This window comes from Bombina bombina, chromosome 9 (genome assembly GCF_027579735.1).
Source record: "Bombina bombina isolate aBomBom1 chromosome 9, aBomBom1.pri, whole genome shotgun sequence".
Taxonomy (NCBI): Eukaryota; Metazoa; Chordata; class Amphibia; order Anura; family Bombinatoridae; genus Bombina; species Bombina bombina.
Genome location: NC_069507.1, coordinates 104,788,769 through 104,806,255, shown reverse-complemented (window position 1 = coordinate 104,806,255; position 17,487 = coordinate 104,788,769). Strand labels below are relative to the sequence as shown.

Sequence of the window (17,487 nt, the reverse complement as noted above, 5' to 3'; positions counted from 1 at the left end):
AGGTTTGTTGGCTTGTTTGGGGGGTGCAATGCCAAACTTCTGACATGTGTTTGTGATTTTTTTCACATTTAACATATCTTCTTTGCCTATCTTCTTTTTGGGGGCCTTTTTCCATACCCCAATTTATTTGCTTGCCATGAATGTGCATATATTTAAAAAGTTGACACCCCAATGTATTGTATATGGAGTGTTTTGATGCCTTTGATGCAACTGTTTTAGCCAAAAAAATGGAGAAAGTGTATGGTGGTAATTTTTCAATTTTAATTTTTACACACACATTGCTTTTTGACTATGATTTAGGAGAGATTGTTGTAAGTTATTGCAAGAAAACACTCCAGGTTGTTTTCTGCAAGAACCCCTGAGTACACCCATGCCCCCATACATAGGTTTGCCAGGATTTTGGGAAGGTTCAGCTACAATTGTATGACTTGTAATTTGAGTTGAAAGTGAGAGTATTTCTTCTGATAGGCCTATCTTTAGTTTGGGGACTATTGAATACCCCAGTTTTATTTATTGTCATGAAAGTGTATATATTTGAAATGTTGACACCCCAAGGTATTGTATATGGAGTGCTTTGATGGATGTGATGCAACTGTTTTAGCCTAAAAAATTAGAGAAAATGTATGGTGGTAATTTTTAAATTTTCATTTTTACACACACACATTGCTTTTTGACTAGGATTTAGGAGAGCCTGTTGTAAGTTATTGCAAGAAAACACTCCAGGTTGTTTTTTGCAAGACCCCCTGATTACACCCATGCCCCCCATGCATAGGTTTGCCTGGATTTTGGGAAGGTTCAGTTACAAATGTTTGAATTGTAATTTGAGTTGAAAGTGAGAGTATTTCTTCAGGTAGGCCTATCTTTAGTTTGGGGCCTATCGCATACCCCAGTTTTTATTTATTGCCTTGAAAGTGTATATATTTGAAACTTTGACACCCCAAGGTATTGTATATGGAGTGCTATGATGCAACTGTTTTAGCCAAAAAACTTGTCGAAAGTGTATGGTGGTAATTTTTCAATTTTAATTTTTACACACACATTGCTTTTTCACTAGGATTTAGGAGAGCTTGTTGTAAGTTATTGCAAGAAAACATTCCAGGTTGTTTTCTGCAAGACCCCCTGAGTACACCTATACCCCCCATGCATAGGTTTGACAGGGGTTTTGGTCAAATACAGCACCAATTTTAGAACTTATAAAAAATAGTGAAATGTAAAAATCTGGCACAGTAAAAGTAAAAAAACAAACGCAGTGACAGTATAGTAACCAAACCCCCCCCCCCAAAAAAAAAACACAACGGCAAATGTACAAAAAAAATGTACCAGTGTGTGATACCGCTTAAAGCAGTCCCCAATGCAGAGTCCAGGCTGTCCAGGGCAATCAAGACAGTAAAAGGTGGTGTCCTTTCTCTGCCCCCACTTGGTAACGACTCTGCATTTTTTCTGAGGATTCTGCTTCGCCACAGTAGGGGGGATTTTGAAAATAAAATGGGTAGCCCCAACTCTTCTCTCTCCCATCACCGCCCGGGAAGCAGGTGCATCTTGGTACAAAATCCCCGAAATGATCTGGAGCTGAAACTGTAAAAAAATCAGTTTCATTTCGGGGGTTTGCTTTTTTGAACAATAAAAAGTGTTGTGGGTTGCAATCTGCATTAAGTAAATTGCAACCTTTTTGTACCAGGTCGTTGTCTTCTGCATAATAGGTAGGGCTGCAGCAGCTGATCTGCTAGATCAACCCCACCCATATGCCTTGATGCACACTGGCTTCATTGTGCTCTCAACTCACCATCCACAGTCCTGTCTGTGTGGATGGTGGTAAGAAGGTATACATCCTTCTTGTCTCTGTAGTTAACTGCCAACATCTCCTCATGGCGCAGAGCTGAGGTCTCCCCCCTTTGTAGCCGGGTGCGTGAAAGTTGTCCTGGGAAACCTGCGCCGTTCTTTTCGAATTGTACTGCAAGCTACTGTATCAAAACAATACAATAGCTTGAACAAAAGGACACTTGTATAAAAATTGTCTACATACAAATGGTACCCTTTGTTCATAAGGGGTAAAATCAGGTCCCAGACAAACTTGACAGGGGTTCCCATATGTTGTGGGCAGTCTGGAAGGTCAAGGTGGCTATCCTTTCCCTCGTACACCCGAAGGCCTGAGTATACCCAGTCTCGCTCTCACAGAGCTTATATACCTTTACACCATACCTGGAGCGCTTGGAAGGAATATACTGCTTGAATCCCAGCCTTCCCTTATACTTCATCAGGGATTCATCCATGCATATATTCCTTCCAGGTGTATAAGCCTCTGCAAACCTGGCAGCAAAGTGGGTAATCAGGGGGTGGATTTTATACAGCAGATGGAGGGTTTCTTTATGATGCCTATCAGCATAGTCAATGCCCAGAATTTTTTTAATTCTAGGACATCGATGGGGGCCCAGTGCTGCTTTGCCAATAAAGTGTTAGGCTTTGCAGCACAAAACTGATGGGCATATAAATTAGTTTGGGCGACAATGTTCCCCAATACATCATCGCCCAGAAACACTTCCATAAACTGTTGGGGGCTAAATCCTGCCACATCCACATTGATGCCAGGATTTGCAGTGAAGGGTGGGATATCTGGCCTCTGGTGATGAGACGTTACCCACTCTTCAGCAGCAATGGCAGCTGGAGCAACACATCTCCTTCTGGCAGGGGGGCTAGCAGCCACAGATACATCACTATCAGTTGAGGCTGTATCTAATGATGTATCTGAGCATTTGGGTCTGAGTCAGACATAGAGGCGTATGACTCTGAAGCAAGGATGGCATACGACTCCTCAGCACTATATGTTTTCTGTGACGATTTATTTGTATCTGTCACAGAGGAAAAAAAAATACTAAAAAATATCAACACAAAATTTTAATTTAAATTAACTACATGGCTCTGAAAAGAGCCTTTGGGTCTCAAAAAATTACTAAAAAAATTAAACCCTAAAAAAATGCACAGAGAGCAAAAAAGTGCTGCTGTGCTACTGCCGGTGATTTATAGTGATCACTGGCAAGCTAGGGGTTTATGGTTCTGAAAAGAACCTCTGGGTCTCACAATTTTTAACAAATATATTAGATAAATCTCTCTTTCCTAAACATAGATCTCTCTCTCCCACAAAAACGCAAGTGAGGAGAGGGAGGGAGATCCACACTGGTCAGAGTCAAATATTGACATGATCAAACAAATGGGATATTTTATTATTAAAAATTAAATTGTAGGGGCAAGCTCAGATTGGATGACCCTAGCCTGCCCCTATAATGAGGCAGACTAGGGACACCCCCCAGAAGCCCCATGATGCACTGGGCATCGCCATCTTTGAAGCCACATGAGGGAGGGGGCTATATGGGGCTATTTTATTAAAAATACATATATTTTATTTAAATTTTTTTATATATTGTTATTTTTCCTAGGTGCCTCGACCCACCGAGGCACTGAGCACACTAACAGAGCATCAGAAGCCTGCCCGATCGCTTCCGATGCTCTGCCTGACTGCTGGGCTCCACATGGAGTGGGAGCGATCAAAACAGAGTCCAGCAGACAGGAACAGTATGGCAGGAAGCCTCAACATAGAGACATCACTGCAATACTGTTTGTGTGGCTGGAAGCGATCTCGATTGCTTCCAGTGCTCATATTACCCGAGGATGTGTGAGGCACGTCCTTGGTCCTTAACTGACACCCTTTGTAGGACGTGTCTGACACGTCCTAGGTTGCCAATGGGTTAAAGGGACATGAAACCCCCAAAAAAATATTTCATGATTCAGATAAAGCATTTAATAATGCATTCTCTTGTTATCCTTTGATGAAATGTTTATTTAGGTAAGCTCAGGAGCAGCAAATAACCTAGGTTCTAGCTGCTGATCGGTGGCTGCATATATATATATATATATATAGGCAAAAAATTGGTGTATGCGCACTCTCACCAACGTTCAGCAACTACCAGGGTGCTATACGGTGTATGATAGAAAAGCAAAAAAGAAGCACTCACTGGATTTTCATCAAAAAGTGACCAGAAATTTAATGTAGTTTGTGACGTTTCGGGACAACAACAGTCCCTTCCTCTGACAAATAAACACTGAACAAAAGCTGCCTTAAATAGGCTCCCAAATACACTCCCCTCAGGTTCAGCCAATCAGGCTGAATAATTACACACACCCATTAAGTGACCAATGAAAAAACATAATCCAAATTGTGCATGTGACTGTTATAACGTTATTGGAAAAAAACTTTAAAAACACATTCCCTTTGGATCCCAATGCTATTAGTCATGCCCTCTAGTGAAAATAAACATCATATGTAATTATCAATCGTCTAAATAAATGCAAAAGATCATAAAATCATCTATTATTAAACATCCAATCAAACATTGGATTACAAAAACTCAACTTGTAATAGATTCCAATTCGTCATTCCTCTAGCTCCTGATCCGCCCCTTGTTGCCAGGGACGCAATCAGCTGTAAGACTATAGCCATCAACTAAAGTTACAGATCAGCCCCTGATTACTAGGCACACAGACTTCGGTCTAATTCTAACCCTCAAATCAAATGCGCATCATCACACACAATAGCGCATCTACTGCTAAATTCCTTATTGTTTGCATCTTTCTAGATACTCTGTGCCCGATCGCCTTGTGAAAAACTAACAAGCATGTAAACATAAAATCGTCCAATGGCTAGATGCCATGTAAAAATGGGCGTATGTAAAGGAGCGTGTATGCCTCAGTAGTAGATATGCTAATGTCTAATGCATCATCTACCAGTAAGCCAATAGCAAGGAGCCACGATAGAAAATAGGCGTATACATAGAGGCTTGCCTTTCTCAAACGTAAATACACTGACATCCGATACATCGCAACCACAAGCGAAAACCCAAAATGAATGGAAACAAAAATCACAACAACACAAAATGCACCAATGCATAAGCCAACACAAGCACACCGCTCCAATCCCTCTGTGTACCGGCGACAGCATCATACACAGCGCAATCGCAATGTCCAAATTGTCAAGATGCACATAAAGCAAAGATCAGCCACATCCAGTGCAACACACCCCCGGGTGCACACAACTAAACTTATAGCTATGATTTACCTCTAGAACACCTATTTAGTGTCCCGCATATTTAATATGTTTTCTCAAATATTGCCATCTATAAATCAGTGAAACAAATCAAGCCAATCACTAAAAGACTAGCCCTACTAGGGCGTGTTTATTAACTCATAGTGCCTAAAAAGTGAGTCTATTGCTCAAATCCTAACGAGAACTATTGTCACTTAAAGATTATACAATCCCTGTCTAGGAAAAAAGGGGACTGAAAAAATTGCAAAAATTTATTTAAAGGATATTAACACATCTGTCTAAATGTTTGAACCTAAAAATTATCACCTAAAGAGTGCATAAACCTAAAAAATAAGTGAATCTAGAAAATAAGTGAATCTAGAAGATAAAAACATATATCCCCACATGTCAACCACACCATGTCTTTGCCCCAATCTCGGGCATCCAACTGTACCCCCAAAGGGAAACAAGGGGGGGGGGGGAAGGAAAGACAAAAAGGGGCTACATCATGTAGGGCATGACAAAACTGCAGAAGGATCCAATAGGAATCGTGTAATCACTCCATTGGAGTGATACACCACACGGACAGTACAATTAAAATAAAACAGTTAAAAACAAAAATTTGCACATGGAGAACTGACAAAGAGCAAATATTACCTATTGAAAAAATATCAATATGATCTAATCAAAAAAAGACAATTATTCTAGAAAAAGCAAATATGTTACAGCGGATTATCATGGACTCTCACCAAAGCATGGAATCACATGGGGATTCCTAAATAATCAAAAATAAAAAATAAAAATAAATGAAAAATAGATAAAAAAGGCCAAAAAAGTATAAAAATAAGTCAAAAATAGAATCTATAGAAAAAATCAAAAAAATCAAAAAAATAATAATAATAATAAAAAATAAATCATAATAATGATGACCAAAAACTGAAAATATATGCATAGAATCAAAAAACAGGCCAAAATTTATAACAATGGATCAGAAATAGAATCCAAAACAATTAAAAATCAAAAAAATTGAAAAAATTTTGAAAAAAATCTGCTGATAATGGACTCATGGACTCTCATATACGTAACAGTGGGATATCATGGACTCTCTCAGAGGCATAGAATCTCTTATGGATTCCTAAAGAATCAAAAAGACCAAAAAAGTCAAAATCAAAGATCACAGAAAACATTGCCATCCAGTGTGGGTATTGAGTCCTCTAGGGTGTATAGTCCCCAATTCATAGATCCATCTTGATTCCTTGCGTAGTAGGAGATTACCCCTATTGCCCCCTCTCCTAGGGACTGGTACATGGTCAATGAGTCTAAATCTCAAGTCGTTGACTGAATGCCCCGCCTCCAAAAAGTGTCTCGCCACCGGTTGGTCCGCCTTTCCATTTCGTATTGCCAGTCTGATACTAGATCTATGATTGGCCATCCTGGTTTTGGCATCATCTGTCGTCTTACCAACATAAAACTTGCCACACGGGCAGTTTAATAAATACACGACATATTTCGTGGTGCAAGTCAGGAAATATCTGATGTTATAGATTTTGTTACTTTCTGGATGGTGGAACTGGGAGCCGGTGAGCATCCCACTACAGGTCACGCAGCTGATGCAACGATAACAGCCCTTTTTCTTTGTTTTTAACCACGTTTGTGAACCACCATCTGGGTTGATGTCGGCCTTTACCAAGATATCTCTAAGGTTTTTGCCCCGTCTGAAACCTATTCTTGGTGGTTTCCAATCTTTGAATGGTAAGGTGTTGTCTGCTTCTATTAGTTTCCATTCTTCCTTAACCATTCTCGTTAGTGGTACTACTCCAGGGGAATATGTGGTCACAAAAGTCAATTGATTGGTGTTGTCAGATGATGTAATGACTGTTGTGTCTCCCGTGTTTAATGCTTGAGTTTTCATATCTCTTAACTCATTTGCTTTGTATCCCCTCTGGATAAAACGTTTTGTCATCTCCTGTAGTTGTTGTTCACATGTTGTTTCATCCGTGTTGTTTCTAATTACACGTTGGTATTGAGCCTTGGGAATGTTACGGATGAGGCTAGGTTGATGGCAGCTTTTCGCATGTAATAATGAATTGCGGTCAGTTTCTTTACGGAATAGCGTTGTTCCCAGTCTGTCTTCTACTTTGAACACTCTCACGTCCAGGTAGTCCACACTGTTGTTGTTAACTGTGTGTGTAAATTTAATTGGACTTGCCAATGAATTAAGATGGTTAATCCATTCTAGTAGACTGTTCTCGCTCTCACTCCATATTAAGAACAGATCGTCGATGTAGCGACAATAATGTCTGATGCGATTGTCATCATATACTTTCATCAGGATTGACTCATGTTGAGCCATGAACAAATTGGCAAAAGATGGGGCCACATTTGACCCCATTGCTGTCCCCGAAATTTGTTTGTAGAATGTAGTATCAAACAAAAAATAGTTCTCTGTTAAGCATAGAGTGAGCAGGCCAACAAGTACTTCTTCAGATCTTTGATTTTGACTTTTTTGGTCTTTTTGATTCTTTAGGAATCCATAAGAGATTCTATGCCTCTGAGAGAGTCCATGATATCCCACTGTTACGTATATGAGAGTCCATGAGTCCATTATCAGCAGATTTTTTTCAAAATTTTTTCAATTTTTTTGATTTTTAATTGTTTTGGATTCTATTTCTGATCCATTGTTATAAATTTTGGCCTGTTTTTTGATTCTATGCATATATTTTCAGTTTTTGGTCATCATTATTATGATTTATTTTTTATTATTATTATTATTTTTTTGATTTTTTTGATTTTTTCTATAGATTCTATTTTTGACTTATTTTTATACTTTTTTGGCCTTTTTTATCTATTTTTCATTTATTTTTATTTTTTATTTTTGATTATTTAGGAATCCCCATGTGATTCCATGCTTTGGTGAGAGTCCATGATAATCCGCTGTAACATATTTGCTTTTTCTAGAATAATTGTCTTTTTTTGATTAGATCATATTGATATTTTTTCAATAGGTAATATTTGCTCTTTGTCAGTTCTCCATGTGCAAATTTTTGTTTTTAACTGTTTTATTTTAATTGTACTGTCCGTGTGGTGTATCACTCCAATGGAGTGATTACACGATTCCTATTGGATCCTTCTGCAGTTTTGTCATGCCCTACATGATGTAGCCCCTTTTTGTCTTTCCTTCCCCCCCCCCCCTTGTTTCCCTTTGGGGGTACAGTTGGATGCCCGAGATTGGGGCAAAGACATGGTGTGGTTGACATGTGGGGATATATGTTTTTATCTTCTAGATTCACTTATTTTCTAGATTCACTTATTTTTTAGGTTTATGCACTCTTTAGGTGATAATTTTTAGGTTCAAACATTTAGACAGATGTGTTAATATCCTTTAAATAAATTTTTGCAATTTTTTCAGTCCCCTTTTTTCCTAGACAGGGATTGTATAATCTTTAAGTGACAATAGTTCTCGTTAGGATTTGAGCAATAGACTCACTTTTTAGGCACTATGAGTTAATAAACACGCCCTAGTAGGGCTAGTCTTTTAGTGATTGGCTTGATTTGTTTCACTGATTTATAGATGGCAATATTTGAGAAAACATATTAAATATGCGGGACACTAAATAGGTGTTCTAGAGGTAAATCATAGCTATAAGTTTAGTTGTGTGCACCCGGGGGTGTGTTGCACTGGATGTGGCTGATCTTTGCTTTATGTGCATCTTGACAATTTGGACATTGCGATTGCGCTGTGTATGATGCTGTCGCCGGTACACAGAGGGATTGGAGCGGTGTGCTTGTGTTGGCTTATGCATTGGTGCATTTTGTGTTGTTGTGATTTTTGTTTCCATTCATTTTGGGTTTTCGCTTGTGGTTGCGATGTATCGGATGTCAGTGTATTTACGTTTGAGAAAGGCAAGCCTCTATGTATACGCCTATTTTCTATCGTGGCTCCTTGCTATTGGCTTACTGGTAGATGATGCATTAGACATTAGCATATCTACTACTGAGGCATACACGCTCCTTTACATACGCCCATTTTTACATGGCATCTAGCCATTGGACGATTTTATGTTTACATGCTTGTTAGTTTTTCACAAGGCGATCGGGCACAGAGTATCTAGAAAGATGCAGACAATAAGGAATTTAGCAGTAGATGCGCTATTGTGTGTGATGATGCGCATTTGATTTGAGGGTTAGAATTAGACCGAAGTCTGTGTGCCTAGTAATCAGGGGCTGATCTGTAACTTTAGTTGATGGCTATAGTCTTACAGCTGATTGCGTCCCTGGCAACAAGGGGCGGATCAGGAGCTAGAGGAATGACGAATTGGAATCTATTACAAGTTGAGTTTTTGTAATCCAATGTTTGATTGGATGTTTAATAATAGATGATTTTATGATCTTTTGCATTTATTTAGACGATTGATAATTACATATGATGTTTATTTTCACTAGAGGGCATGACTAATAGCATTGGGATCCAAAGGGAATGTGTTTTTAAAGTTTTTTTCCAATAACGTTATAACAGTCACATGCACAATTTGGATTATGTTTTTTCATTGGTCACTTAATGGGTGTGTGTAATTATTCAGCCTGATTGGCTGAACCTGAGGGGAGTGTATTTGGGAGCCTATTTAAGGCAGCTTTTGTTCAGTGTTTATTTGTCAGAGGAAGGGACTGTTGTTGTCCCGAAACGTCACAAACTACATTAAATTTCTGGTCACTTTTTGATGAAAATCCAGTGAGTGCTTCTTTTTTGCTTTTCTATATATATATATATATATATATACCGATTGTCATTGACTCCCTATGTTTTACGTTAAAAACCAGTAGTGCATTGCTGCACCTTCAACAAATGATACCAAGAGATTGAAGCAAATTTGATAATAGAAGTAAACTGGAAAATTGTTTAAAATTGTATGTTCTATCTAAATCACCAAAGAAAATATTTGGGTTTCATGTCCCTTTAATATTCCTTATAGTTCTAATAAATTGGCTCTTTGGGATAGAGTTGAATACTCTCTTAGGATGATAACTGTTATAATGTAGCAGTGTATTGCGATCTGTAGGTTTAACATACAGATCTGCAATTAAAGTATCCAAATAGTTCACAGTTGAATCAGAATAACTTAATGTAAATCTTAAGCAATCAGTACTTGTGTTCAATTCATCTACAAATTCTTCCAAAGTTGTTAATGAGCCCCTCCATACGCCAAACACATCATCTATATAGCGAAGCCAAGCTTAACATTGTGTTTGAACCAGCAAATTAGTATAAATGACTCTATTTTCAAATTGACTGACAAAAATGTTGGTGTATGAAGGGGCCATATTGGATCCCATGGTTGCCTCTTTCTTTTGGAGGTAAAAAGTATCTTGAAACAGAAAATAATTAAGATACAGAAGTATAATCAAAAGATCCTCAATAAATTTACACTTTAGTGGGGGGGGGGGGGTTAGTTTTTTGTCTGATACCTGCCTCATGGGGAATGCATGTGTATAGGCTAACCACATCTAGTGTAAATAAAATGTCAGAATCTTCACTATGTACTTTAGTCATTTTATCAAGAAAGTCACCAGTGTGCTTTAAATACAATTTTTGGATAGAGGCCAAAGTATTTAGGATTCTATCTGATTCAGTGCTGGTAACTATGGCAACTATGGGCCTCCCTGGTGGTTTCCTTAGGTTTTTGTGTATTTTTGAGAGTGTATAGAAAATGGGTGTTATTGGGTCCTTTATTATCAAAAATGTAGCCAAATCCTTAGTGATGACTCCATTGTCAATGGCTGTATCTATCACATTTTGCATTTTTTTCCTGTATATCTTGTAGTGGATCCCCATCAGGCATCTGGTAGATACCACCATCAGATAATTGTGCCAAGATTTCTTGTATATAGTAGTCTGTATCTTGTACAACTATTGCACCGCCCTTAACCGCATTTTTGATTGTAATTAATTTGTTACCTGCTAGATCTTTCAAAGCCTGTCTTTCAGCAAGTGTAATATTGCTGTTAGGTTTCATTTGATCTTTAGAAAATAAAGATTTGATGTCATTCTGTACAAATTTAATATAGGTTTGCAGTTGCACCCCTGCATTTAAAGGGCCACTGTAAGTAAATATTTTCTATGCCTGTTACTAACTAACTACCCCAAATACGCTTTTTATCAATAGCAATTCATTAACATATCTCTACCGTATGTCAGAAATCTTATCTGCAAATTGAATTGTTTTCCAAACCCACTCCGTGGGTATCCTTTGCTCTGTACCAATCCGTTTACAATACCTAGGTTTCAAAATGGCGCTTTAAACACAAAGTTATTGGTTTAAGTATTTTGAACATGCAGTGCTGAAAATAGTGGGCAGGATAACGTGACATCATCGGCAAATAAAAGATATAACTTTTAGAACGTTATGAAACTTCGTTTTGGAGAAAATATAGGTCAGTAGGTTTTAATTAATGTTTATTAACTTTAATATGTTAGTTGTTTAGCTTAAAAATTATAACAGAAAGTAATCCTTTAATGTACTTGGAACAAACAGACTTATTTTTTAAGCTTAAAGACTTCAAACTAAACAATGCATTTTCCTTATTCTCATATACATCACTGTTGACTATGATATCATTTTGAGTGCAAACATATGCTTTTAATTTTAAAGTCCTGAAAAACTATATATATAAAAAAATAAAAAAATATCTAGGAAACCATATATAGCAAGTCATAAAAAAGATTGCAATTTTATGTACTAATCGGGTTTGTTGATATTATCTACGTCTTAAAGGAAGTAGAATTACTGTACGTAACTACTTCTGTGTAAAGTTGTGGGTATCAAGAATCAAACAACAATAATTTGAATAGTATTCCATTTATTTATTTATTCTTGCGTAGACAAGTTTATTGCAAATGTAAATGAGTTAACAACAAACAGCATAATATTATATGCATACAAATGCTTTATGAAAGATGATTATATGCTCAGGGACAAAGTTTGTGTAGTAGAGCTGATGTGAAGATAAAAAAGGAAATGAAAAACAAAAAGAAATATAATATGATGCTACAATAACATAATACAATTATATAATAGAGCCGACACTAAAATCTGTGACTCAGGATATTTTAGGAGCTTACCAAGCAAACAAATGAAAACTGTATAATAATATTCTTATAAAGAAAAATCAAGCAATACGTAAACTACCAAAAGGTGTAGAGATTATGATGCTAATGTGTAAGTAGTTTGATATTTGTTGGAAGAGAGAGAACATTTTTAGCTAGAAGTAAAGATTTGTTCCTTTTGTTCATATGGCAAAGACATACCTCTTCCTCTCATTTACAAGAGTAAAGTAAGAAGGATGGTCTCTGTATATTGACTCTAAGGCAGCTATTTATCAAGTCATCAACCGCAAATACGCTGGAATTCCGCAGCGTATTTGTGGCGAGCCTGATTCCCCTTAGTTATCAAACTCTACAGACCTGCAAAAGTAGAATTTAGTGACGTAACATGCGATCCGCCGGACTCAGTCCGACACAGATCGATGCTTACGTCATTACAGATGTTCCAAACACAAGTTCGGCACTATCTGACTACTTTTGCTAGTTATCAAAAGTCTACCAGGTACGCTCGGCACTCTTCCGGCCTAGCGTACCTGGTTTTCATAGGAATCAATGGGAGTCTGAAAGCAGCGAAAGCTTATGTTCGCTGCTGCTCAATATCCCATTGATTCCTATGGGAACGTTTACACCTAACACCATAACATGTACCCGAGTCTAAACAACCCTAATCTGCCCCCTACAAAACCGCCACCTACATTATACTTAATAACCCCTAATCTGCCCCCCTCTACACCGCCGCCACCTACATTATACTTATTAACCCCTAAACTGCCGCTCCCAGAGCCCGCTGCAACTAAATAAAGTGTTTAACCCCTAAACCGCCGCTCGCGGAGCCCACCACCACCTACATTATACTTATTAACCCCTAATCTGCCCCCCCTACACCGCCGCCACTATATTAAATTTATTAACCCCTAAACCTAAGTCTAACCCTAACCCTAACACCCTCTAACTTAAATATACTTTAAATAAATCTAAATAAATATTCCTAGCATTAAATAAATTATTCCTATTTAAAACTAAATACTTACCTATAAAACAAACCCTAAGATAGCTACACTATAACTAATAGTTACATTGTAGCTAGCTTAGGGTTTATTTTTATTTTACAGGCAACTTTGTATTTATTTTAAATAGGTACAATAGTTATTAAATAGTTATTAATTATTTAATAACTACCTAGTTAAAATAAATACAAATATACCTGTAAAATAAAACCTAACCTAAGTTACAATTACACCTAACACTACCACTATAATTAAATTAATTCCCTAAATTAACTACAATTAAATACAATTAAATAAAATAAAGTACAAAAAACAAACACTAAATTACAGAAAATAATAAAATAATTACAAGATTTTTAAACTAATCACACCTAATCTAATCCCCCTAACAAAATAAAAAAGCCCCCCAAAATAAAAAAAGCCCTACCCTACACTAAATTACAAATAGCCCTTAAAAGGGCCTTTTGCAGGGCATTGCCCCAAAGTAATCAGCTCTTTTACCTGTAAAAAAAAATACAACCCCCCAACATTAAAACCCACCACCCATCCAATCAGCCAATAGGATTGAGCTTGCATTCTATTGGCTGATTGTATCAGCCAATAGGATTGAAGTTCAATCCTATTGGTCGATTGCATCAACCAATAGGATTTTTCCTACCTTAATTCCGATTCGCTGATAGAATTTTATCAGCCAATCGGAATTGAAGGGACGCCCTCTTGGATGACTTCACTTAAAGGACCCGTTATTGTTGAAGAAGACTCCGGATGAAGAGGATGCTCCGTGTCGGATGTCTTGAAGATGGACCCGCTCCGCGCCGGATGGATGAAGATAGAAGATGCAGCCTGGATGAAGACTTCTGCCTGTCTGGAGGACCTCTTCTGCCCGGCTTGGATGAAGACTTCTGCCCATCTGGAGGACCACTTCGCCCGGCTTAGTTGAGGACTTCGGCCCAGTTGGGTGAAGACGTCTCACGGTAGGGTGATCTTCAAGGGGTTAGTGTTAGTGTTTTTAAGGGTGGATTGGGTGGGTTTTAGAGTAGGGTTGGTTGGGTGGGTGGTGGGTTTTAATGTTGGGGGGGTTGTAATTTTTTTTTACAGGTAAAAGAGCTGATTACTTTTGGGTAATGCCCCGCAAAAGGCCCTTTTAAGGGCTATTTGTAATTTAGTGTAGGGTAGGGCTTTTTTTTTATTTTGAGGGGCTTTTTTATTTTGTTAGGGGGGTTAGATTAGGTGTAATTAGTTTAAAAATCTTGTAATTATTTTATTATTTTCTGTAATTTAGTGGGGGTTTTTTGTACTTTAGATAATTTTATTTAATTGTAGTTAATTTAGGGAATTAATTTAATTACAGTATAGTGTAGTGTTAGGTGTAATTGTAACTTAGGTTAGGTTTTATTTTACAGGTATATTTGTATTTATTTTAACTAGGAATTAATTAAATAGTTAATAACTATTTAATAACTATTCTACCTAGTGAAAATAAATACAAACTTGCCTGTAAAATAAAAATAAACCCTAAGCTAACTACAATGTAACTATTAGTTATATTGTAGCTAGCTTAGAGTTTATTTTATAGGTAAGTATTTAGTTTTAAATAGGAATAATTTATTTAATGCTAGGAATATTTATTTAGATTTATTTAAATTATATTTAAATTAGGAGGTGTTAGGGTTAGACTTAGGTTTAGGGGTTAATAAATTTAATATAGTGGCGGCAGTGTAGGGGGGGCAGATTAGGGGTTAATAAATTTAATATAGTGGCGGCGGTGTAGGGGGGGCAGATTAGGGGTTAATAAATTTAATATAGTGGAGGAGGTGTAGGGGGCAGATTAGGGGTTAATAAACATAATGTAGGTGGCGGTGGGCTCCAGGAGCGGCGGTTTAGGGTTAAACAATTTATTTAGTTGTGGTGGGCTCCGGGAGCGGCGGTTTAGGGTTAAACAATTTATTTAGTTGTGGTGGGCTCCGGGAGCGGCGATTTAGGGGTTAAACAATTTATTTAGTTGCGGTGGGCTCCGGGAGCGGCGGTTTAGGGGGTAAACAGTATAGTATAGTGTGGGTGTTTAGTGACAGGGTACCAAGAAAGCTGTAAAAAAGCCGAAGAGCAGCAAGATCGATGACTGTTAGTTAACAACAGTCCGCTGCTCATCGCACCGTACTTGGTGCGCGGCTTTTTGACAGCTTTTTTGATAATTTTGGAGAGCGTTTTCAGGTCCGTGGCAGCGATGTTAGGTGAGCGTATTGGTGCCGTTGAATGCAGGTAGATAAATAGATGCCTATATGGTACTTAAAGGAAATAAATACAATTGTATGTAATGGACGGTTAGTAATATATATATATATATACCTCAGAGATATTGCGGGTTCGGTTCCAGACCACCGCAATGAAGCGAATATAGCAATAAAGTTAGTCACACTATTTTTTTGTTTCCCAGTGCATACAAAAGTTATATTTACACTATACTGTACTCTATTAAGTGTGCAATAGCATTATGTCTAAAAAAAAAACCCATACCTTAATTAAAAAATACTTTATTGCAAAAAAAATCATAATTTGTGCCTTCAGTAAGTCTTTTGCTGGTGGTGTGCATATATAGGTATGTATATATGTGTATTCATGTGTATTTATGCGTTTATATATGTTGGAAAAATGGCAACAATAGACTTGATTGACACAGGGTTGCCACACACCTTCAATTTGTAAAAAGAGCAATGTCTGCGAAGGGCAATAAAACGAGGTGTGCCTGTATAAGTGGTTAGGGGTTTTGTTAAATTCTGTATGTTTGGATAAAAATAAATATAGTGTTGTACTTGCGAATCTAACAGTAAATTTTGAAAAGAATAGTTATACCAGAACAGAGATCACTAATTTTTAAAATTGTCATAAAGCCCTAAAAATATTTCATGAATCAGAGTATATAATTTTTAACAGTCTTCCAGTTTTTCTTTTTATCCTTTGTTGAAGAAGCAGCAATTCACTGCTGGGAGCTAGCTGAATACATTGGGCGAGCCAGTGAAAAAAGGCATAAATGTACAGCCACCAATAAACATCTAGCTCCCAGTATTATTATTTTCAAGAAAGGATACCAAGAGAATGAAACAAATTAGACAATAGAAGAAATTGGAAAGTTGTTTAAAATTGTCTCCTCTTTCTGAATCATGAAAGAAAAATGTGGGGTTTCATGACCCTTCTGCAAGATTAGATGAATTTGTTTATTAGACGGTTTCTTTATTTTAATAAACCCTTCAACGCGGAATAATAGTGTTCACATCAGAACGAATTTCTGATGTAAACACTATTCGTAAAAATGAAATCATGTGACTGTCAATGCAATCACATGATTTTAAGGCTGGGATCGGATCATGGGGGACTCCTACGCTGCTAGGCATGCCCCCCCCCCCCCCCCGGCCAATCCTTGACTTCGTCAAAGGGGAAGCTGCAGGACACCTTATACAGTAGGGTGTTCCATGCTGTCATAACGGCGTTATAGCCCAGTGCTGTTAAGGATGGCATGGAACGTCCTAATGGCGTAAAGGAGTTAAACTTTATAGTCTACACAATTCATTTTAATTCACCATGCTAGGTTTGGCTTGGTTATTACACTTTCTTGGGCTATTTTTTCTGTCTTTTCAGAGTTTTGCTGCAAGTTCATATTCATTTGATTTATTCTTGTGCGCTTCCTGATGCTGTAATAATATCTAAATGATGTAGAACTTTCAGAAATTGTGTCCTGGCAAAATAAAAGCCTCAAGATGCATGATTGACATATTATGGATTTTGCGTGGGTATTTGCAGTTTTCACAGTTGTTTGCCTGGGTTGGTTGGGTCAATAAGTTTCTCTGGAATAAATGCTGTGATCTCATTTCCTGGAGGAAACTGTCCTGTTGTTGTCAATATTGTATTATAGTTATTGTTTATCCAACAGACCTGGGGAAGAAAATAAAAATATTTAATTTATATAATCACAAATTTGAACACAATTACATACAACAAATGAAGAAAGCAGAGAATAAACCCATAAGCCAGTCATACAATTTTAACGATGGGGTATTTTCAAAGCTTGTCTCTAAACATTATGGCTCAGATTACAGGTGAAGCACAAAAATATAGCCATAATTTGCGTTAATATTGCTCAAGCGCAATCCATAGCTCTCTTATTTTTGTGTTAAAAGTTATTGTTTATCTCTTGATTGATAGTCTAGTTCGTACTAACACCTGCTAGTCGGATAGCGCAGGTGGTCTAAATCCCTCACATAATAAACTTCTATGGGGTGTGCTGTGAAATACATGTCGGATATTGCTCAAGC

General features: G+C 37.4%; 1 protein-coding gene across 2 annotated transcripts in view; it reads right to left on the bottom strand.

Moving 5' to 3' along the window:
* Positions 1–15,695: 15,695 nt before the first annotated feature.
* Positions 15,696–17,487, bottom strand: part of LOC128640004 (uncharacterized) — a 114,340-nt gene continuing 112,548 nt past the window's right edge. For both annotated transcript variants that reach the window (XM_053692298.1, XM_053692299.1), the window contains one exon: positions 15,696–17,107. In XM_053692298.1, the coding sequence (XP_053548273.1) occupies positions 16,979–17,107 (129 nt within the window). In that variant the 3' untranslated portion in view covers positions 15,696–16,978. The remainder of the gene's footprint in view (positions 17,108–17,487) is intronic.